General features: G+C 34.6%; 3 protein-coding genes and 1 pseudogene across 7 annotated transcripts; 3 read left to right on the plus strand and 1 right to left on the minus strand.

Moving 5' to 3' along the window:
* The first annotated feature begins 2,555 nt into the window (after window positions 1–2,555).
* On the plus strand, window positions 2,556–5,085 carry LOC7468427 (probable serine/threonine-protein kinase WNK11; annotated as a pseudogene).
* Window positions 5,086–5,212: 127 nt separating this feature from the next.
* LOC7468428 (ATPase GET3B) lies at window positions 5,213–9,158 on the plus strand. Its single transcript, XM_002315280.4, has 11 exons — window positions 5,213–5,457; window positions 5,972–6,183; window positions 6,285–6,347; window positions 6,516–6,626; window positions 6,946–7,020; window positions 7,118–7,186; window positions 7,258–7,323; window positions 7,669–7,746; window positions 7,850–7,948; window positions 8,333–8,467; window positions 8,637–9,158. The coding sequence occupies exons 1-11, from the start codon at window positions 5,280–5,282 to the stop codon at window positions 8,772–8,774; spliced, it is 1,224 nt and encodes a 407-aa protein (XP_002315316.1). The 5' UTR covers window positions 5,213–5,279; the 3' UTR covers window positions 8,775–9,158.
* Window positions 9,159–9,385: 227 nt separating this feature from the next.
* Window positions 9,386–17,321, minus strand: LOC7468429 (ABC transporter G family member 28). 3 transcript variants are annotated; one of them, XM_002316345.4, is made up of 14 exons: window positions 16,712–17,313; window positions 16,203–16,279; window positions 15,690–15,962; window positions 15,230–15,293; window positions 14,988–15,134; window positions 14,767–14,801; window positions 14,493–14,566; window positions 13,364–14,289; window positions 12,149–12,445; window positions 11,211–11,705; window positions 10,526–10,674; window positions 9,994–10,283; window positions 9,787–9,920; window positions 9,386–9,675 (listed from the first exon to the last, which is right to left on the minus strand). In XM_002316345.4, the coding sequence occupies exons 1-14, from the start codon at window positions 16,951–16,953 to the stop codon at window positions 9,519–9,521; spliced, it is 3,360 nt and encodes a 1,119-aa protein (XP_002316381.2). In that variant the 5' UTR covers window positions 16,954–17,313; the 3' UTR covers window positions 9,386–9,518. The 3 variants fall into 3 exon arrangements, with proteins under 3 accessions (XP_002316381.2, XP_024465951.1, XP_024465952.1); XM_024610183.2 differs by lacking the exon at window positions 16,203–16,279 and having other exon boundaries at window positions 16,712–17,312; XM_024610184.2 differs by lacking the exons at window positions 9,386–9,675; window positions 9,787–9,920 and having other exon boundaries at window positions 10,140–10,283; window positions 10,496–10,674; window positions 16,712–17,321.
* A 3,809-nt stretch (window positions 17,322–21,130) lies between these two features.
* Window positions 21,131–24,249, plus strand: LOC7463445 (serine/threonine-protein kinase PCRK1). Of its 3 annotated transcripts, none has more exons than XM_024609491.2 (5): window positions 21,131–21,501; window positions 21,990–22,424; window positions 22,674–22,934; window positions 23,173–23,295; window positions 23,570–24,249. In XM_024609491.2, the coding sequence occupies exons 2-5, from the start codon at window positions 22,017–22,019 to the stop codon at window positions 24,092–24,094; spliced, it is 1,317 nt and encodes a 438-aa protein (XP_024465259.1). In that variant the 5' UTR covers window positions 21,131–21,501; window positions 21,990–22,016; the 3' UTR covers window positions 24,095–24,249. The 3 variants fall into 3 exon arrangements, with proteins under 3 accessions (XP_024465259.1, XP_052311981.1, XP_024465260.1); XM_052456021.1 differs by having other exon boundaries at window positions 21,994–22,424; XM_024609492.2 differs by lacking the exon at window positions 21,131–21,501 and adding an exon at window positions 21,517–21,778.

Raw genomic sequence — 24,249 nt, forward strand, 5'->3', positions numbered from 1 at the left:
GCAAATTTCACTCCAAAATACTCAGCAACATCGAAGTCCTGGTCTTTTTCACACATAAATAAATAATATGTATTTTTATTTTCTTGCAATTGATTAAACTGATAATGGGCCCTGGCCCTACGTGAATCTTTCGAGATTTGGGCCTTAATTCAATTTTGCAAGATTCGTTACTATTCAGGGGCTTTTGGTCAGGTTATTTTATTTTATTTCAGTCTCGAAAAACTAGCAAGTAGATCCGTGTAGGATCAATTTATTTTTTAACATAGAATAATTAAGAAGACATTGATGTTACATATGCATGTTTTTATATCATTATTTTTTATCTTTCTTGTAAAAAAAACATGCACATACAAGTATTTTTTCTTGATTATTATTTTATTTTATTTTATTTGTTTTCTCTTATTCATCTTATAGGCTAAATAAATATATCATGCAAATATAACTCATCTAATTGAAATTCAAGAGAAACAAAAATATATTTTTTTATGATTAAAATAAATATTCATAAGAACTCTAATGGCTTAAAGTTTGTTACAAAAAAATATTTCTCTGGTAAAAATTCATTTTCGTCATTTATGAATTTTTTTGTTTTGATGGAACAATGTTTTTTTTTAATTAATGGCATGGTTATTTAAACAAAAACTTAAAGCAATCAAAATAAATATCTAGAAAAACTCAAATGATTTAAATTTAGTAAAAAGATATATATTTTTTAAGACAGAACTTCATTTTTATTATTCTTTCATTTATTTTTAATTTTAGAGAGATTTGTTTTTTTATCAAAAGCATGATTGTTCAATTAAAAACTTATCCGAGTTTGTAAAGCAATTATAAAGCAAAAGGTAAAAAAAAATATTATTATTTTTATTTGAACAGAACTATAATAATAATAATAATAATAATTAATTGACGAAAATAATAAAAAAAGGTAATAGTAAAAATAGTAAAATAGATATTTTCATTGAATATAAATGCCAAGGTTTTTTAAAACATATGCATATTAATTATTTTTACAACAACAACAAAAATAAAAACTAATATTAAAATAAAGATGTAAATATTATTTTGTTTATTTCTATGTTTTTTGCTTTTATTGTAAAGTGGATGGAAAGATAAGGTATTGGTAAATTTAACTCCGAGATGGGGAATAAATCTTTGGTATTGTAATATCATTTTAGAATCCTCCAATATCTCAAATCTATTGTAAAGTAAAATGTTTATTAAATAATACCATCATTTGATTTTATAAAATAAAATGGATGATTGAAAAAATTGTATGTTCAAAAGATGCATACTCCTCGTGAATATCTTCTTAGTTATGTAATGCAAAAAGCAACAATCATCTTATTCTCTTGATTTAGGGTATTTAAAAATATGATAATAATTTCTTTTCAAAATATTTTTTGTTCAAAAATATATTAAAGTAATATATTTTTAATTTTTAAAAAGTTATTTTTGATACCAGTAAATTAAAACGATCTGAAAATATCAAAAAAATTAATTTGAAGCAAAAAATAAAATAAAAAATTCAATTTTTTTCAAAAACACTTTTAAAATACAAAAATAAACGGGCTTTTATTTTGATATGGTATCAATTAAAAAAATAAAAATAAAAGAGAGAGTATTAAATAAAATCTCAATAAAAAAACTAATATAATTAAAGTAAACAAAATTAGAGATAGGATATTGATTTTTTAAAAAGCTATATCTACGCACTTGCTGTTTTTATTTTTATTTTTTTAACTAAGCGTACCATGTCTGCTACATTTGTTTTTAAATGGACATAGGAAGTTCCCTAGGTAGACAACATCTCTTTCTCTACATTAGTTTTTGATCATGATAATTGAAAAATCAAGGTTAGAGTTTTAGAATTCTTTTTTTTATTTAATTTTTTAAAATATTTATATATAAATCCATTTCAATCCCAAAAACTAACTTACAATATTTATAAAAAAAATGAATCTAGAAAAAAAATCGTAAACAACCTTGATTTTTTTTTTCGAGCATGGTTAAAAAAAACACCACCTTGAACTCTTCTAAAAAAAGCAAAATTATTAATACCAAGATTAATTTTTTTGGTAAAAATAAATTCATCATCCAAACACTTTAATTTTCTCTCTTTAATATTTTTCCGCTATCTTCTCTCTCATCTTTCAATATCTAGCAAATAAAATATAAAGTTTAAGATTGAAATGTGAAATGCTAAATTAACAAGGACCAAAAAGTAGATAAATTAAAACTATAAAAAGCAAATTTAAGTTTTTTCATTCCAATATCCTGATATGGTTTTTTTTTTTAATTTAGTCTTTTTATAATTTATATCTTTAACTATAAATAAAGTTTTATTTCACAAAATTGATAAAATATCTTTTGACACTATGTATATGTAAGAAAATACAAATAAAAAAAAATCTTAATATATAAAACCATGCTAATATAATTTGAGGGATGAAATTGGAATTAAAAAATTTCGATTACCGGATTGAAAAGAAATACATGTTTCATATAAATATTGAAAACCCTAGTTCTTTTAAATGTATTGAATGCGGATTCGTTTTCCTTAGGGAAGTACACTAACAAACAGCGATATATAGAGAACAAAAGCAGACACTGTTTTTTTGCTTCTACTGTCTCGTAGTTTGTTTTTGGAGGGCTACCAGTTGTTTTTTTATTTTTTTATTAGGAGACATGGATTTAGGTTCATGTGAAAATAGCGATGATCATCAGTTCCTGGAGAAAGATCCTACAGGTCGGTTCGTTAGGTCTGATGAGATCCTGGGAGGAGGAGTGGTCAAGACTGCATATAGGGCTTTCGATGAAGTTGATGGAGTTGAAGTTGCATGGAAACAAGTAAACGTCGAGCATGTATCACCAAAACAACTAGAGAGATTGACCACTGAGGCTCGCTTATTGAAGTCGTTGAAAGATAAGAACATCATCAAGATTTATGATTTTTGGATCGATGATGAGAAGAAAACTCTTAACATGATTACTGAGATATTCGTTTCTGGGAGTTTGAGTCAGTATTGCAAGAAACACAAGGGTGTTAATGCGAAGGCTGTTAAGAACTGGGCAAGGCAGATTCTTCGAGGTTTGCACTATTTACATACTCATGAACCTCCTATCATTCATGGCGATTTGAGATGCGATAACATATTTGTTAATGGAAACAATGGAGAGGTTAAGATTGGAGATCTTGGATTAGCCATTGTTATGCAACGCCCTACTGGTTTATGTGATTTAGGTACTCCAGCATATATGGCTCCTGATCAGCTTTGTGAAGAGGAATACAATGAGCTTGTCGATGTATATTCCTTCGGCATGTGCATGTTAGAGATGGTTACTCGTGAATATCCATGTTGTGAATGCAAAAATCCAGGGCAGATATATAAGAAGGTTATCTCAGGCGTGAAGCCGGCTTCCCTTGATAAGGTGAATGATCCCCAAGTTAAACAGTTCATAGAGAAGTGCCTAGTTCCAGCCTCTTTGAGATTGTCGGCGATAGAGCTTTTGAAAGATCCATTCCTAGCAACTGAAAATTCAAAAGATACTGTCTCTAGTTCTATGAAGTTACCCAATAATCTCATGCCCAAGCAAGTGATCAGCTTGCCACTTGCAGAATCCCATTGATGAACTGCAACAAGAAGAAGCTTCTGGTAGGATCTTGTAAAGAAAGTATCAATGAGCAGCTCCAGTTTTCAACTCCAGAAATTTGCAAGGTCAACGAGAAAAATGAATTCAGATTAAGAGGGGAGAAAATCGACAACAATACGATTTCATTGACTTTGAACATTACGGAAACTTCATGTTGTCAATCAAGGGAAGTGGAGTTCTCTTTTTATCTTGATTCAGATACTGCAGTTTCGGTAGCTGAGGAGATGGTTGAACAACTTGAATTGTCACCTGAAGATGCAGCTTGTAGTGCTAAGTTGATTGATGCCTTGGTAATGAAGCTGGTTCCTAGCTTGAAAACTTCATGTGGAAGCATCGCGAGTGCACCTGATCAGAGGCATCCTGATTGCTTACAATCTGTCAGAGAACAAGAGGCTTTACAATCATTTAATTCAGAAATTTCTGCCGAACAAGATATGACAATTTCCTCTTGTGCCAGAACTAACAAGCCTTTGGGATCTTTCCATTGCGATCTTCAATTGAATACTCACAATTTGGGTTCAGACTTTATGATGCTTGATGATGGATGTCTACCAGAACACAAGAAATCTGCAAGAAATTTTGTGAGCTCCTGGATTGGTTCATGCTTTGGTAGGAAAAACAAGAGAGCTTGTCCTGCATCTACTATCCATACCAAGCAGAAGAAATTGACGAGCTAAAGCTACACGAGGACAATGGAGGAAGCAGTAGAAAATTTCACAAAGAAGATACCATCTAAAGGATTAAAAATCAAACTCATGAGGATTATTTCACTTATTTGCTAGCCCAATTTGTGAGTAATAGTGATGTGGTACACACAGACTCTTGCATTGAATCTAATCTCTCTATCTGATCTGTTTTCTTTTCCTGCAAGCTTCTGAATTCCAAAGCAATTGATTGAGTAAAAGCTTTTTTGTCAATCTCTTGCCATCTCTCTCTTCTGAAAGTCTTTTAAATCAAAACAGGCTCAGTTGTCAAAAAATACCATATAAAGGATTAAAAATCAAACTTTCCAATCTTCCTGTTATACTTCTAACTGTACAAAATGCATCAGTTAGGTTCAAATCATCCTAATTGTGGTGATGTTTCTCTTGCATTCTTTTAGAATTTTTGCAGTAATCACAAAAGTTCTGTCAATCCCTTGTTGCTCTATAAATCTGACAGGTCTGCAGAGAAGGCTATCAGATCATTGTCCTCTACGCGTCTACTCCGATCAGATACAAAGGGTAGCTAGACCGCGCCATTTATGAACTGCTGGTGGCAACAGAATGGTTTAAGAAAACTTGTATCTGTATTGTCTCCTAATCAATTGGCAAGGTCAATTTTGCATGATTTTTTTCCTTGTGGGAAAGAAGAATTCACTCGATTTTTTGACATAAATTATTAATAAATCTATTAGTTTAAACTAAGATAAGGATATGATTGAGAATTAATTGATGCATTGGAAACCTAATTGAGAAGAAAAAAATAGATTGGGTGACCTAATGGAGATCTTCTTATAAGTTGGGGACTGTTATGAGGTTTGTCCAAGAAGAAAGTATATAAACACACACAAACAAAATCCTAAACAAAAACAGTCTCTTCTGTTTCTTGCCAGAAGCACTAACCAGTAAGCCAAAGCATTAAAAATGGCTTCGTGTTCTCTAATTCCTCCCGCTTCTTCTTTAGTTTCATCTTCTCTATGCAAGTTATTTACTTCAAGAAACTCCATGGCTACAGTGGGTTTGCTCTCTTTTGCACCAAAAACTTCAAGCTTTGTCCTTCTCTCTATCAAGCAAAGGGCTTATCATGAAAGTTCATTTAGAGGTGAGTTTTTCAAACCCATTTATGTTCAATTCCTGATTCTTTGTTGTTGGGTCTTTATTTTATCAATAAAGATAGAAACTTTTTGGGGGTTTTACCTGTTTTCTTGTTTAACGTATTTATCATGGTTTCTCAAGATTTGTAAAAGTTGGATTATTTAACTGGGATTTGGCTTAAGTGTAGAATTTGATGGGTTTTTTTTTTAATATTTTGTGATTGAAATATGAATTGAGAGTCATTACTTTGTCTTTGTTTCAGTGGCCAGCTTTGCTTAATTGGATTTTGATTGATGAATTGTGTAGTTTAGTGTTAATACAAAGTTGTTAATTCATGAATTCATTGATGAAATATTTATATGTCATGGAGGAGGGAACGATTTTCTTAATATATTATGTTTAATTGTGGTTTCCAATTTAGAAAAGTAATGTTCTTTAAAGAGTTTCTGTTTCAGCAGCTTCTTAGAGAATTTGACTGTGTTGAAGTGGGTTTGTTTTGTTTTGTCTGTTCTCTTTGGCAGTGAGATCAGTGGCCGCTCCAGTGGAAGATGTTGCCGGATTTGATGATATGGTTGCTGGGACACAGCGGAAGTATTACATGCTTGGTGGGAAGGGAGGTGTAGGAAAGACGAGCTGTGCTGCTTCACTTGCTGTGAAATTTGCAAACAGTGGACACCCCACTTTAGTGGTTTCAACTGATCCAGCACACTCCTTGAGTGATTCTTTTGCTCAGGTTGGAGACTATAAAATACCTTTCTTGTTTTGTACTTTTGTTTACTAATATCTGCTTTGCATTTTAGTAGAGCTTAACATGAGTGCTGTGTTTTTATTCAGGATTTGACTGGAGGTACACTAGTACCTGTTGAAGGACCTGAATGTCCACTGTTTGCACTTGAGGTATGAGGGATAAATCTTCCCGTGATTGTCTTCGATGGTGGTTCTTTTTTTTCATGTGCACCTTGAGATAATCATTATTCTAAAAATAAAAAAAATATGTGTTGGTGTTTTTATGGTGGTTTTGCTGTTTTATGTACTCAGTAAGCCAGATTTTTAGTTTTGCAACAGATAAATCCTGACAAGGCTCGGGAAGAATTTCGTAGCGCAACTCAGAAAAGTGGTGGAACCGGGGTCAAAGACTTCATGGAGGGCATGGGACTTGGAATGCTCGTTGAACAGGTAATTCCTAGTCTATAGTTGTTGGCATTGCAAAGATAGCATCTTACACCAATTGAATTTGCATTCCAGTTCATCACTCATGGTTTCAATGCTGTTATAACTTGATAGTCAATGCAAATCTCTCTGATTTTCCTTTTTCCATTTCTGTATGTCATTCAAAGTTAGACAAGTAGCACTTATGATTTTAAGAACCTTCACCTCGAACTTTTGATCTATCTGCCCCCTCCATCAAAAAAAAAATTGGAATTATCTTTATATTATGGATTATGCTTGATACCCTACTTCTCTTGACCTGTTTTTCATCTTTTTATTGACAAAGTTAGGAGAGTTGAAATTGGGAGAGCTACTGGACACACCTCCTCCTGGTTTGGATGAAGCTATGGCAATTGCCAAAGTATGTTTTATCTTCGTTTTTCATTGTTCTTTTTGTATTGTGAGTGGACTGTCTCTGTATTTTTTGGTTTCCTTGCTGAAAATAAAGACTATGGCAGGTGATGCAGTTTCTTGAATCACAGGAATATAGTATGTTTACTCGAATAGTTTTTGATACTGCACCCACGGTGAGCATAAGCACCAGATTTATGTGAATGTTTACAATGAATCAATGGAGGTTCATGATTGTTCTTTACAGGGCCATACATTGCGACTTTTGTCCTTACCAGACTTCCTGGATGCATCCATTGGCAAGATATTGAAGGTAGAAACACCAACATGAAACAATGAAAACATAAATGTGTTCTTGACACTTCTGAAAAACCTGGAAAATTTAATCTTGAATTGCTTGTCTAGAAAAAGTGTTGTTATACAGTGTAAGTCGTAGGTAGTTCCTTGAACATTACTTATAATGAATGAACTGCACACCATTTAATTTTTACATGAATTTGGTGTCTTTTAAAGAGTTGTACGCCATGTTGTATATCAAAGGAATAACTAGGGTGTATGGATTGTGTTGTTAATGATGAGAACTTGTTTTATCTCCTTTGAAACAGTTTTCTATTTGGTTACCTTGCATTACTCTAAAACTGTTTTCACTGTACTGCAGCTTAGACAAAAAATAACTTCAGCAACCTCAGCTATCAAATCCGTCTTTGGCCAGGAGCAAACCACCCAACAGGATGCTGTAAGCCCGAATTCACTGGGAGATGGCTTTGTGCTCCACATTTTTAATTCACAAGCCCCCTACCACCCCCCCTCTTTTATTTTTTAATTCTTTCTTTTTGCAGGCTGACAAATTGGAGCAATTGAGGGAAAGGATGATAAAAGTGCGTGAACTTTTCCGTGACACAGATTCCACAGAGTTTGTCATAGTAACGATTCCCGCGGTAATATGTCAAAAAATCTTCTTAAATACTCGTTATGCTTATTTTTTTAATGAGCATCTGCCTTGTTGATTGAAGGGCTTGTTTGCTGGCTTAATGTAATCCTCTTTAAGTCTAAGCTTTGAGGGGAGAACTTTTTTCTTCCCTTAAAAGAAAAATAAAGTAAAACAAAATGAATGGAGCAATGCACACTTTTCCGTGCTTTGCTTAACAGTCGGGGAAACATGTCCAATGCACAATATACCCTTGAATGGACAGAGTATAATTGTGTAATTTTTAGAGTAGCTCATTTGCATAAGAGGAGCTGAAAAGGATAGCTAAAGTATATTAGCTTATTAGGAGTTTTGCTTCAAAAGGAATGATTACCATTTCGTTTGTTTTTCCAAGGTAATGGCAATCAATGAGTCATCTAGGTTGCGTGCATCCTTGAAGAAGGAGAATGTTCCTGTTAAGAGGCTTGTTGTCAATCAAATTCTCCCTCCATCTGCTACTGACTGCAAGTTTTGTGCAATGAAAAGAAAGGTATTAATTCAGTTACTGTTTGCAGCTTTGAAAATCAATATAACCACCCCACTCATATCCCTTGCACTTGCAGCATAGGAAAAATAATATTTTTCATTACGATGAGTAACATTTTGAGCTGAGGTTTAACCAAAAACAAATTGTTAATCATTTTTTTTGGAAATTTCAGGATCAATTGCGTGCTCTTGACATGATACAGAATGATCCAGAACTCTCGAACTTGACATTGATACAGGGACCTTTAGTTGATGTAGAGATCAGAGGTGTTCCAGCCCTTAAATTTCTCGGGGATATTATATGGAAATGAGTATCTGTGGAAACTTAGAATGATCCGAGCAATTGCTTGGGCATGTCTATTTCATTCCAAATGAAGAGCTACGGGAACCGGAGGTTTAGGTTCTTTCTTAATAACTTAAATGCTCTTTTCGTTGCCGGCAGCAATTACTTGATACAGAAGCAGCTGAAGTCTCCTCTATACTTCCGAATCCACGTAGAGCAGGATAGGTAGTGGAGGCCCATGTTCTCAACATTGTGAAGGGTGAAAAGTTCCAAGTACTTTGTATTTTTTTTGTTTTCCTTTCTGCTTTCCGTTTCTCCTTGTCACCATGATTTTCATATACAAAAAACTAGTCATTTCAATTGGGTAAAGGCGCATGCATCTTTGCGTGCAACTGAAGAGCTAAATTTATCAGTTTAACCTCTAGGTTCGTCATCCAACTTAAATTTTGACAGCAATAACAATGCTATCCATGTGGCTCCCAATGAGCACAAGGTGCCAATCAGTTGTAACCCATGGAATGGAAACAAATCGAATGTTTTTAGCTACTAACACCTCTTCTTTGTCGAAAAGAATATCATTTCTTGCAGGAGTTGACTAAATCAATAACAATCCACTTCCAAGATTCCAATATGCAAATCTAGAATAAACTCCAAAATGCGATAAAATTGATTGGAGGCCAGAATATTTGGGTTTGTGGGCATATGGCTTCAATGATTTTCCACATTTGCAAGTATGATAGAATGGAAAAAGAATGGTGCTTGGACTATGAATTCACTTCTTTTGGAAGGTTATCATCCCAAAGAATGCCACAACTCGACTAACTAGACCTATGAGTATGAGGATGAATATACATAGACCCCAATAATGAAGATTATAACCGGTTTTCATTAGAGAACCACAACGAGTAATCAACCACACTCCATAGTACCTGAGTAGGAAAAGGAACAGGGTTAGGGTTTGTCTCATCAAGTCATCAGTAACGATAAAAAAGTACACAACATGCATTTGCAAATTACTTTAGCAAAGGCGATTGTCATACCTCTCAGCATTTGCAATCACAAACGCTTCCAAAGCCCAATTAGGATAGCACAGCTTGGCTACAAACTTCAAAACTTCACTTTTGTTTGGTTGTGATGCAATGAGAGTCAAAACAACCGGAAGAAGAACTGACCACTGCAAGAAAGAAACTTGTCAGTAAAAACAGATGACCTGTGAAGTGGAAATTAGCTAAAGCACCTTCACTCACCAGCTGGGCTGGACCTGGTTCAAAAAAGATGGCCAGTACATAGGCTATTCCAGTTACACAGTAGACAAGACACAGCATGACAATGTAATTATCGGCGAAGGAAGATCTTGGGTTGGTGAAGAAATAGAACATAGAGAGGTAAACCACTGGCTTGACCACTGTATTAAAATGGTCAAATGTATCCTTGGCAAGAAAGTAAGCTACACTGCTCATGCCAGAGGCACTCTCTCTCCAGTACTGTAACTTCTCAAGAGAAAATGTTCTTAAAGCCGCTATCTTGCAAAGGAGAGCTGAAATCAGTAATAAGAGTAATGGTTAGGAAAATGTGCATGAAAATGATATATCGATTACTGCTGTTTGTTTTATGTCCTACAAGTAACCATACTAGAGTCAACTGAGAGTTAGCTAGAGGCAAAACCAAGTCAAAGATCTTTCAAGAAATTTAAACTCCTGCCCTTATAAACCAAGAATAGAAAAAAATTAAAAAAAAAAAAAACCTCACAGCTAGAGTAACTGAGTTTTTCCTACTCACAAACTGCAATAATGGAATGTGCATAACCAGTAGCCCCGAAAGTTTGATCGCTAGGTTTTGTAATTGATCCTAGGCAGGCTCCAGCAAGAAATAAGATCAGATAATCTGCTGCTTGGATTTTAGCTTCCCTTAGTCTCTGTTTAGAAATCCTGTTGATTGTGAAGATCAAGAGTAAGAATAGAAGCAGAATGCAGAAATGGTTACTCGCATTTCATCAGTGAAGGTTAAATCATATTTTCCCTTTCCAGGGGCAAAAGCACTGGAGTTTAATTATTCACTCGATAAATGCTTAAATATAATGTAGGCTGCAGTTAGCATTTTGGAACTGAAAATAGGAAGTCATTATGGATTGAAACATATTCTATAAATATTCTTCTTGGGAGTTTCCAGATCAGAGCCTACCATTTCTCCTAGAAATAATCCAACAGGATGAGCTAAAACATTAAGCAAATCTTTCAAAAGAAAATCATGCCAGTGACTTCATTATCAGGGTTGTCCACAAGAACTGACATCTTTCACATAATAAATAATTCAAATGCACTGATGCACCTCTACCCCAAAAAGAAATAGTAATTGAAAATGTGTAGGATGCATTTAACATGCTTACTTCAGCTAATATGAAGCTTTCTGTGAATATTATATATTCAGAAACACCTGAAAAGGTCACAAATCACTTGGAACTTACCTGCCAAGGAAGTATCTGTATTGCTGGAATACTCCTGGAGTTCTCCGATATGATAAATCACTGGACTTCAAAAAATTGTGTCGTATCTTATCCCGATGCAACTCCACATTACTCTTAACATCTTGCCATAATTCCCCAGCAAAAGACTGTTCCCCCATTCCAGTGTCAGTAGGATTTGATCTCAGATCTGGATTTGCTTCCACAGGTGACATAACAAGTCCAGCAGCATACTTTTGCATATCTGGAGGCATGGGGTATCCATTATGATGCATCCATCTAAGAGGAAGTTCCTTATAATTCACACCTGAGCTCGCATTTGATGTCACTATACCCTCCAAAATGTCAATATAGTGGTCAGGAGGATTAACACGCTCTGGGACACGAATCCCAAGGCCTGCAAAGTATTCTTCAACCTTCTTCACTGGACCATGATAGACAATAAGGCCACCTTTTGCAAGAAGTACCAAGTCATCGAACATTTTGAACAAGGCATAGCTGAAGCAGAAGTTCTACCCATTAGTTAAGAAAATACTAAAATTTTGAAGCCCCCACATTCAGATTAGATCAAAGTATGGATTTGCATTGGAAGAAATAGAGTCTAAAATTTTTCTTGGTTGATAGAATTCTCTCTCAATTTTTCTTGTAAATGATTGTCTTCTTATTTGCCTGTTGCCTTGCTTCCATTGCATATCTCATCAAATTTTAGTTTTTTAGAGTTGGCTTCCTATTTAACAGTGTGACAAGTTATATTGCTTGGATAAAAATTAGGTCACCTTAAAAACCACAAGCATACTGCATGAGATGTTTATTAATGTCCTTGCACCTGGTTTTCCTCATTAATACGGTACTGTGTAACCATAGGAATGCATAGCAAATTTAAACTACAACTTAAAGATTAAAGATCTTCAAAAATACAGACAAGTTATCATAATAGTTACCTTGGTTGGTGAACAACCATGCAGATGTTTACCCCTTCAAGAGCTTCACGCCGAAGTGCTCTAAGAAGAAGCTGAGAGGATGCACTGTCCAGACCAGATGTGGGCTCATCTAAGATCAAAAGTGAAGGTTCCATGACCATTTCCAGTCCAACATTTACTCGCTTCCTCTGGCCTCCAGAAATTCCTCGCTTCTCCACTGTTCCTACCATAGAGTCCCGTACTGATTGTAGACCTAAAGACTCAATAACTCTTTCAACAATCAGAACTTTATCTGGTTTTGGCATGAAAGCAGATAGTCTTCAGTAACCAGGAGTGGATTGCACAGAAAAAAAGAAAAGAAAAGGTTGGTTAGGGAGGATTGTACAGAAATCATCATGAGGAATGCACGAGTAAAAGGTAAGGCAGAAAAGTTCCACAGAAGAAAGAGCATTAGCTCCAAGTCATGATTCATAGTAAAACAACCCTACACACACACACACACACATTTTTATTGTTTCTTTTTTATGCATACCCATACAAAAATCTTATCTGGAACATTGAGGAACAAATTTGAAGAGCATGATATTGAAAGAAATGGAGGAAAGAGCAACACAAACATGCATGCAGGCATGCATATGTATTGGCAAAACCAATATGCAGGCATGCAAGCATGTTATCCTTTTTATTAAAAAAATGCTTCTGGCCTTTCACTTCAAATTCACTAAGAAACTGACCCCATTTATTGGCAATACTCGAATTCTCCAAGAGCCATACTTGAGCATCGGAAGACATAATTCAAAACCAAGCATATGGTAGACTTAAGTAAACAATGCCCAATAAAGCAAGGAGGTTAAAGCCTTTACATGTAGGGAACACTTGGTGAGTGTGGTTTCACTTAGATGTGGAGCAATAGGAGCCTTATTCATTTGCTGGATATTTACCTTTCCTATTGACCAGAAGTAATTATGCTTTACATACTTATTCCTATTGGATTATTTGTCTTAATTCCTCTATCAAAATGTAGCATTTTCTTATTCGGACACCTAGTCATAAACTCAATTGCACCTGTCTTGTGTCCAATACACTGTTACTTATTGGTGATGAACTTTTTAATTATTGTTTGAAATTAATTTATTATCTACAGAAACTTGCTAAATAATACATGACAAAAAATTCATATGAAAAAATGAGATAAAAACTAATGTTGAAATGTGTCAGAGTCAAAATGTGGAATACCTGCAATGTGCACTGAACCAGAGGTTCTCTTCAACTGTCAAGTTTCCATGCACAATATCATCTTGTGGAACAAAACCAATAATTTTCTTATATGAGTGGATGGATTCATTTTTCCCATTGATAAGAATCAAACCAGTCATCCTGCATCCAATTGCTTTTCCTGCAAGAGCAGAAAGAAAGGTTGTCTTCCCAGCTCCTGATGGACCCATTACAGCTGTAATACGGCCAGGCTTGATTTTGCCTGTTACACACCTTAATAGATGCTTGTTTTTGGCTTTCAAAGTAAGGGTTAGGTCTTTGAATGAAATCTCAATTAGAGGCCTTTTCTTGATTTCGGTATTGGTGGCCAATGAAACTACTCCTGAGAATGTGAGATCCTTGTTTTGTTGCTGCATAGCTTTCTCTTTCTCAATCTGAGCATATGCATACTTGAAAATTTGGCTATGCGTATTCATTTCTTTTCCCTTTGGCATATGTCTCTTAGTATTTGGATCTTCAAATTCAAGACTGATCCCCTCATAGCTACCAGGGTCATCTTCAATTTCATGCATAATCTGCATAAGGTCATTGGGTTCCTTTTTCTTTCCTTTTGATGGTGCAGGTGAAGCCAGAGATGTAATCGAAGCATTTGAGCTTGTAGGATACAAATCTTCATCTATTTCAGATTTAGCTTGATCCAAAATCTTAAGTTGCTCAGGATGCGTGACATATTTCTTACGAGAAAATGTTCGTGAGAAATGAGCTTGCAATCCACTTGCATGCTTCTTAGCAGCATCTTTAGCAGCTTTCCACCTTTGATGTGCTCGTGCTGTTTCTCTTGCACTTCTTGCTGCTGCTTCCCTGGATTTGGCTAATCTTCTCTCTCGAGTGGTGAGAACTTGATCAGAACAGTTGTAAATAATAAGTAGCAGAGTAGTCAAAGCAGCCTGCATAAGCAAATAAAGTTTTCATCTCTATTAGCTAGCTACTTTTCCTGAGAGGAATGCATCGTTAGAATTCATGAACAAAACGAAGAATATTGTAAGATGTTCAGGAAGCATAAACAGGTCATGAGTTATTAATTAGGTTAACATTTGGAACATAAAGAACAAGTATGAGATAGATTTTAATGTAAAGTGAGATAACTTACTATTAACATAATCCCATAGGCATGAATATTTTGACTTGGGGAGTTTGCATTACATGAAGTCAACTTGAAGCAGGCTGCAAGTCAGTTGGCAAAGGTCAAGACCATCAATAAAGGAGAGGTGAAAAGCAATATTGGAGTCATAGAAACAGAATAGTCTACAATAGCAAGAATACAAATCCTGAATATATAAATTCAGTTAACATAGATGTCACAGTAAACAAATTCACAACAACAAGAATGATTAAAGACTGATAATAATAAAGAAAATCCTTACGTGTCTCAGATGTAGATCCCATCCTGCAGTAATGTCTGAAAAATGATGAAAACACGCATCCCATCAGAAAAAAAGAACAGAAAGGTGACCTCCAAGAGTTTAAATTATCATAAAAACTATATGTCAATTGAAATATTACAACTTGATTGTTAACACATTATGAGATAGTTTGCAGCAAGAAACAATAGGTTGTTAAGCAAGTTTTGGTCAAAAAGTAATACCCACTACTGCAAGAATTTTTCTGGACCGTAGTTGGACAGTATGACCCAGCTGAACAGAATATTTCACTACTACTGCCAACATCAGCCCATATGTTTGCTCCTCCACAGGTATGGTTTTGCTGTCCTGGAGGTAGTTGATAACTGTACCTGCAAAACCATACATAGTGTATATGCATTATAGCCTATAAGCAATTCAGATCCAAAGAGTAGAGTAACAATATCGAGCTGGAATCCAAACTTACGGTTCACATACTCCAGTTGCCCTATTGAGTCTTGAAAGTGGACAGTGAGAACCTAGCGGGCAAGCTTCAAAGCACAAGATCCCAATTCGGAACAAATGAAAAATGTCAGGGATAAACCAGAGAGTATAATTTTAGATAAAGATTAATGAAGTAACACTTGATTCTCAAGAGAAGTAAAGTTACACCAAGAAATTAAACCAAGGTGGTACACTTTGAAGGAGAGAACTGAATACTATAACAGTTCTTCTTCCATTTCTTCAAGTGATACAAGTAAAATAAAGTGAAAAAACATCACACTTCAAGTTTTTGTTTCCAGGGGAACGGATAGTAAGTATGAAATAAGAAAAGCAATTGATAACTCATGGAGTTTCCTAATAGAGTTAATTAGAATTAGAACTTTGAGGGTTCTCATCTGAAAGTTACTCGCAAGAAATAATTAACATGATTCTCTAATACTTACGTATCATGCAGGTAAGACCATGTGGACAGAAGAAACCTTCACAGCAAGCCTGACAGCTGCGAGTTCTTGCAGGGATTTCCTTTGAATTTTCAAGGTCAACTGGCTGATTTGGACCAATACTGCAAGCCCATCCTGGCTCGCAACCAGAAACCCACGAGGTTAAATTGCAGTTCTTGTTAGGTTTCAAATAATTATCAATGCTTGAAGGCTGAAAGAAATTGTTGAAGTAGAATTTCATTTCTGCTGCTGTGCATATCCGCCGTGTGATATCTCCTGTTGAACAAATTAAATACACCATAAGGTCCAGAACATGTACATTACCAATTAAATTGCTTTAAACTAGGAGTAACATGGTATAACGAAAAAGGAAAACAATACACAGACAAGAAATTCTTCTCTTTATTTTTTTTCTCCATTTTTTCAGCAAGAAAGAATTGCAACTCGTGAAAATAAAGGACTAATTGTAAGCAAAGTACTTTAGGCCTTCTATTTCTAATCCAAGTACTTGTATACCTCCAGTCTTTTGAATGCATTTCGTCAAGAAATCCAAATTGGAAGAAAAATTGAATGCCTGGTTCCAATCATCTTCCCTGAAACAAATTAAGCTTTCAACTTAACTCCACGGTACAAAATGGACAGACACATCAAATGGAGGAGATCAGGCATAAAACATATCTAGCTTGAGACCAATAACCCGAGATAACAGAAAGCAGCACAGGATTTAGCTATAGCTAGTTCCCCGTTTCACTTTTGTGATGCCTCCAGAAGTCATACCAGCATTATCATTCAAGACTGAGAAATCTCAGAAAATAAATTAAAAAGAAAAGGCTACAAGTTCTCAAATTTCCAACATTAGTAACCCAAGAAAACAAAAGGAAACGCTAGATCAAGTACAATTCAAAGCATTTAACATTGCTAACATGATTCACTGACAACCCAGAATCCAAAACAACACAAGAAAAGAAGGGTCGCTGTAAATTTTTCTCTTGAACAAAAATATACCAGTAAAGGTAGTAACTTACGGGTCTTTGATACAGAAAGTAGATCGGTTGCTGATATCCCTGCTAATAACTGCTGTCAGATTTGACATCCTGCTATAAACAAGCTGTGTAATGAGTGGAAGAACTGCAGGATTGTCAATTTCATTGTAGTCCCCCACATCTTGACACCTGACTAAATGCTGTAAACTCAAAACTACAACGACCCAGACTAGCATTGACCAAGAAGTGCAGATTTTGAGCTTCTTTAAGCCCATTTTTGGCATTGAAGTGAAGCTATGTGAATTGAAAAGACATGAAAAGGTTGATAAAGCTTGAAAATTTATGGTAGTTCAAGATGTTTGGCTATGTTCAAGTTCATCTTCTGACAATTAGAGAGGAGAACGGCAAAGATTGAGCTGATAAAAGAGGGTGGTCTTTGTTTTATATTACAAGTTGTCAAGAAATGACTGGTTTACATGGGAAAATTTGTTCTTGGAAAGGCGGCTGTGTTTGTAGCCTTGAGAGGAATGAAGGAAGCATGCGGTGGTTCAAGGTTAACTGTGTTTTTGATGAAAGAGAACAGAGTAGGGGAAGGTGGGACCAATATGTAAGAGATGCAGAACATGTCTCGGCAACTTTGCCTATTTGGACGGCTCCGTAGACATTTTTACGTTCATTAATGTTAATTTGATTCCCATGAAAAAAAAAATCAGAAAAATCATGGATAGCTGTCTCTTTTGTTATGTTGAAGAAGATCAAAAGAGGTTTCCTTCATTGGACATTCCCTCGAAGCCAGAACATTTGGCAGAAGGACATAAAAACATTGGCTCATGAAAATGTTTTTTTATGTTGTTTTCAATATAAATTTGCGCTTCCCGTATACATTACAGGGGCCAAAGCCTCCCAAATGAATAGATTTTGCCTCGGATGAGGCCTTGCTGATCTGCAGGACACGGTTTTCCTTCTCTTTTTACATGGCAGGAAGGAAACGACCAACTATAACCAACAGAAAGTTAGAAGCTGCTAGCGACCTTGCCACCTAGGCATGGATCCAAAAGAAATTGATTCTGAAATAACCCAAATAGCTATAATCTTTAAATGTTTTATACAGTAACAACAATTGTTTTTAAAAGTCTTTTTTTTTAATATTAGCATATTAAAATAATCTAAATAATAATAATAATAATAATTTTAAATGAAAAAAACTTAAACTTTACCTTACTGCCATTTAGAACACAATAACAAACGGGAATGCCCTAGCCAAATTACAAACAACGCCCACATTATGTCTTTTGCTGGACTCCAGCAAGGCAACGCCGTACCAATGACAATAAATTCATAAGCTTTCAGGAAAATCTCATGCAATTCCTCTAGCTTGACCGGAATAGTGTATGTCTAGCTAAACTGTGAACGAACTATCTCTAAAGTCTAAACTAGCCCACAGTTTTAAAGTAAGAAAGAAAGAAAGAAGGCCTGATTAATTCACTGGAACTCGAGTACATGGCCCAATATTCATGTGGGCTCAAACAAGCCTACAGTACTATAGTTCAAGCCCATTTATATCATAATATAGTCATCTGGTTAACAATTCAATTCAACAGTTAGTTTTGTTATCGTTAAAATATTTTTTTATTTATAAATATATTAAAATTATTTTTTTATTAAAATTATTTTTAACATCAACACATTACAATAATCTAAAAATATAAAAAAAATAATTTTAAATAAAAAAAATTTAAATTTTTATGAAACTCCGTTTAAAACTGTGTTCCAAACAGCATCTTAGATAGTGTTTGGGAAGACGACTGAAACCGCATTTTGCAAAAATTTAAATTTATTTTTGTTTAAAATTATTTTTAATATTTTTATATTATTTTGATGTGCTGGTGTTAAGAATAATTTTTTTAAAAAAAAAATTTAATATATTTTCAAGCAAAAAATACTTTAAATTATTAACACGCTCTAATACACCTTTTTTATATTCCAAGCTTATCGCAATAAAGTATAATTAAAATTATGTTATTATGTCAGTCACAATTTTAAAATTAATTAATTAATTCAAAAACGTTATGATTTTAAATGTACCTCACTATAAGTTTTTTTTTATTTTGAAATCTTAATTAAAAAAAAACTTTCATTTATATATATATTTTCAAATCACAACAAAAAGTTATCCAAATGCTAAACAGACACTTATTAGTGACATTGAAAATAAAAGAAAGTACATGAAAGTGACTGATTTTCAGTTTGTGTGGTTAGAGACTTAAAGATTCACTGACTTTTGGAATGTAGAATGTACCTAACGGCATTATTAACCAGTTCTTCTCTAGTGAGCTCAAGGTCAAATTAAAAGTGATTTGACGAGGATGGGACGTAAATGTTATATTGACCGTCCGATCACATCAGAGCATTTATTCACTGCAAGTGGTTCCAGGAGTTGTCGAAATAACATTTTTTTTTTTTTAACCAGCTTGTGTGTACCTCGACTAATTTTACGGGCCCTGAAGTTAACAATTATGTAAGCCTCCAGTGGTCATTATATGAGCAACCACAGGGTTCGAACCTGAGACTACAGAGGGAGCAAACCTCTTGGTCTCAAGCTCTTACCACTGGACCACCACCTAGATGATTGTTGTTGAAATAACATTAATCTTTAATGTGCTGGCATCAATATCTACACCTCATCAAGAGAGTTGTTGAAATATAACATTAATAAACAAGCAAGAAAGGAGAGACCTTTCATCTTTAAATCCAAAATCCCATCTCCATTATTTGATTTGAAAAAAAAGGAGAAAATGATTTGTTGCAATAACATATTTATAGTATCATGTACTGTAGTGACTTCCACATGTTGCTAAAAACATCTAATTTTATCTTTGCATTATAAGATTAAAGTATGTGTTGGAGTGTGGTTGCGGTTGTTTTTCAAAATGTTTTTCATTTAAAAATATATTAAAATAATATTTTTTTATTTTTTAAAAATTATTTTAATATCAGCACATCAAAATGATTTGAGAACACCCAAAAATATTAATTTGAAGCAAAGAAAAAAATAAAATAAATTTAAATTTTTTTAAAATATTTTTAAAACGCAAAAACAAACAAAACTTATAGAAAAGAAGAAGGCTAACTTTTCACAATGCATCATGAGGTGCACCGAAGAGAATTATTTAATTCAATCTCGATGAATATTAATTTGAATTTATTTAAATAGGTAGGTTTTTTTTATATAATTACTTTATCTAATTGATGATAGACGAGATATAAATATTGCAAAACTCAACCAAAAAACTTGACTAATATTAACATAATACAATTGCATATATATAATATACAAAGAAACCGGACCCATGGTTACCTTCAACACCTCTAACAAGGTGAGAGTCGAGAGTCGATCCTATTTCAAGATGTAAAGTTTATATTATTTTTTTATCTTAGAGTTTATCTGAGAGTTTGATTGAATATTTTTTTTAAAAAAAAAAATTTATTTGAAAGTATATTAAAATATTTTAAAAATAAAAAAATATTAATTTAAAACTAGAAAGATTAAAAAACACGATTGAAAGGCACCAAGTGACCTCGGAACCGGTAATATGAATAAAATAGATGTAGGAGCGGACACCGTCCACACGGCTTCTTCCGAGGAGCACATGACAAAGCAACCATTACAAATTTGGTAATCAAATTCTCATATGTCTCGTCATCAAATAAAAAACAAATGATCAACATTCTCTTTCATAATCAATGTAATATCTAATTTCCCTCTATCAATCTTTGACTTTATGTAATTTTTTTAATTTAATAATTCTTTTTTGTATACAGTTGTACAATATTTTTTGTTGTTTGAAAAATATATTAAAACAATATATTTTTTAGTTTTTTAAAATTATTTTTAATCTCAACGTATTAAAATCATCTGAAAAGATAAAAAAAATATTAATTTAAAATAAAATAAAATATTTTTTAAAAACATTCTAAAAAACAAATCCCCATAATCTTCAAAAGTTCTATCCATCCTTGCCTTTTATCTTATTGTTTTAAATTTAAATATAAAAAATGTTTTTAGGAGCTTTTGTTTTTTACTTGCAAGAAAAATAATATTTTCAAATCAGTTTCTATATAAATAGAAAGAAATCTTATCTTAAGATATATTAAAAACACACCCCTCTCAAGGGCATGATGCATCAAAAATACTAAAATTAATTAAAAAAATAAAAACCAAACTTTTATTAAAAAAAGAAAGAAAGAAAGAAAGGAGAGAGTACACCTGGAGCTTAATGGTTTCCAACTTCCAACCAACATTCAAAAACAGCAAGGGACACGTATTATTAGAAATGCGACAGAATAGAAGATGCCCACGAAAACTGTAGAGAGGACCGAGTCCCTGTGGCCTGTGGGTTTCACCACATGAAAGAATCCCATGTTTTAAAGAAACAACCGCACCCACAAGGGCCACAACACACCTTCCAATACCTTTCATTCGGTTTTTCCTTTCACGTAAAGCGAAGAAAACCCTTTTCACATCTTCACTTGTTTTTGGATTTCTTTCTTTGATGAATAAAAAAATATTTCTTTTTTTTAGGGTGTTTACCGGCTCAAACGCTACCATAATTTGTCTCTTTCATTTAAAATGATGGCTTTGGTTGGTGAGCTACAATCCAGCTGCCTTGTATTGACTGGCCTTGGATCATGGAGTGCTCGTTGTTGTGTCTATGATTGCCCTCTTTCCACCTTTTTTCGGATTCTGGGTCCTTCTTTAAGATATCTCCCTCATACTTGTGAAGGATAACAAGAGCTGTGTTCTGTTTGTCTCCTTCTATTTTACAAGAAAAGTGAGTTGTTTGTTGCCTCCTTTTCTTCTTTATCTAGCAAAATGGGTATTAAATTTTGGTGCTTTAGTAGACTCTGTTTATCGTCTTTGTTTGCTTTGTTTCGCTGATGGGCTTATTTATCTAGAAAAAGGGTTTCTTTAAAGAAGAATAAGGAGCTTATTGCCTTTAGAAAATAACTTCAGGGTTGATGTTTAGGTTAATTATCTTATTGACTCTGGTGCTTTGTGTGTCGTGAAGAAAACTGGCTTCCTTTTGGCATGTATGATTTGATTTATATGTAAGTCTTGAATACATTAGTCAGTTTTGCAAGTGAATAGATTACCTTACTTCACAGGTTAAGGTTCTGCATCTATGAATACCATTGCTAATTTTATGAGAATTTGGATGTGTTTCAAGTTATAAACATGTCTGGTTTTTGTACTTTTGTTCAACCGTGACCTTAATTCTGGTGGCATTGTTGTAATTTTGATACAATTGTGGACATGCAGCCAGGCAATTGTCCTTTAGGAGCTATTATGAAGTGTTTTCACTTCTCCAGCAGGGAGAAAAATGAAGAACCAAAGACCGTAACAAAATCCGTTTCTGTCCAATCCACTTCATCTACATCAATGTCGATGTCAACTGATCGTGACCTGAGGAAATCCGGGTCTGAGCTCAATTCTCAGAATGTGTCAGATTTTAGCACAGAATCGTCCACAAAGAACTCATTTGCGAACTCATTTGCTTCTTTGTGTCAAAGACAGAGCAATCTTAAAGCCTTCACATTCTCAGAACTGAAGACGGCCACCAAGAATTTCAGCCGCTCTGTAATGATTGGGGAGGGTGGATTTGGCGGTGTGTATAGGGGTGTAATACGGAGCATGGAAGATTCAAGTAAGAAAATCGATATCGCTGTCAAACAACTGAGCAGAAGAGGGCTCCAGGCAAGCTTTCCCCCTTTTCTCTATGCCTTGTTTACTACATATCATTCTTAAATCAAAATTTCATCTTGTCTTGGGATTATTTCCTTTAGATTATTGTCGCTTTATATTTTTCCTTGGAAAAATCTTAGCACTTAAAAATCTAATACATTCTGAGAATTGAACTAAGAAGATCGTAATTAAGAAGAGAGAAAGTTATTGCCTTCAGACTCTTAGTTCATTTTGCTGAGGTTAAATTCATCTTGTTCGCAGGGGCACAAGGAATGGGTGACTGAAGTAAATGTTCTAGGAATTGTTGAACATCCAAATCTTGTCAAATTAGTGGGCTACTGTGCTGAGGACGATGAACGGGGAATCCAGCGCCTTCTGGTATATGAATTTATGCCCAACAGAAGTGTGCAGGATCACTTGTCCAGTAAATTTCAGAAAGCTCTTCCTTGGGCCACAAGAGTAAAAATTGCCCAGGATGCTGCCCGAGGCTTAGCATACCTCCATGAAGGAATGGATTTTCAGGTATTTTTAACTTAACTCTCTAGGATATTGTTGTAATAGGACCTGCTACTACTCATCTTTTGTGAACCCTCTGCCCCTCCCTCCCCTCCTCAGGGATTGAGACTGGGGGTTTCGATCATCATATTTACCTTTTTTTTCTGCTCTTCATTTCGAGTTTGTTTGGCACCGTCTAATTTAGTATGTAGCTGCCTCACTTCACTCCACTGCATTTACCATTTTTCTTTCATTGTTGCTGCAGATTATTTTCAGAGATTTCAAGTCTTCAAACATACTACTGGATGACCAATGGAATGCAAAGCTATCAGACTTTGGGTTGGCTAGATTGGGGCCTTCAGATGGGTTGAGCCATGTTTCAACTGCGGTATGTTGTTCATGGTTACTCAAAATGATCCTCAAACCATGTCAAACAAACTGTTCTGTCACCAATCAGTAGCACGAGAAGCCATACTATAACTAACTTCCATTTGCACATAAACTACATTTTTGTAAACTTTTTTATACTGAATTGATAAGGCTATTTATCACAGTCATCTATGGTCTTGGAGACTCTATCAATGCATCTTGATAACTTGCTAGTATGATCAGTTTGTAGACCTAAAGAAACTGAGAAACCAATTTATCTGATTTGGAAACAGGTGGTTGGAACTATAGGATATGCAGCTCCTGAATATATTCAAACCGGGCGTCTCACGTCTAAAAGTGATGTGTGGAGCTTTGGGGTTTTTCTTTATGAACTGATAACAGGCAGACGTCCTTTGGATCGGAACCGGCCAAAGAATGAGCAAAACCTCTTGGAATGGGTCAGGTCACACCTCTCTGATGTAAGAAAGTTCAGGTTGATCATGGACCCAAAGCTCGAGGGAAAATATAACATCAAGGCTGCCCAAAAGCTTGCTTCTGTAGCTAACCGGTGCTTGGTACGACAGGCTAAATCACGCCCGAAAATGAGCGATATCCTGGATATGATCAACAAGATTGTTGATACAACAGACAATGGAAGCCCCTTGCCCTGCACGAAGAGTTTGGCCCCGAAAGATGCTCCTGAAGGACCTGGAAGAGAACGTATGAAAAGGAGATTTTTGGATTCAATAATTGGAGATCAGAAGGGATGCTGGTCAGCTTGGAGAACATGGAGAACTAAGCTAGTGAGGACACGCTGAAAGCAAAAAAAATAAAAAAAATGGAGAACTAGGCAAATCAGTCTTGCTTCGATGAAGTCCATTTTTGTTACATGTGTAAGTAAATTACTTTGTTCTACCTGTGTACCCCGACATACAATTGTAAATGTTGAATAAAGTAAATGAGTTTGCCAGGA

Source organism: Populus trichocarpa, chromosome 10 (genome assembly GCF_000002775.5).
Source record: "Populus trichocarpa isolate Nisqually-1 chromosome 10, P.trichocarpa_v4.1, whole genome shotgun sequence".
Classification (NCBI taxonomy): Eukaryota; Viridiplantae; Streptophyta; class Magnoliopsida; order Malpighiales; family Salicaceae; genus Populus; species Populus trichocarpa.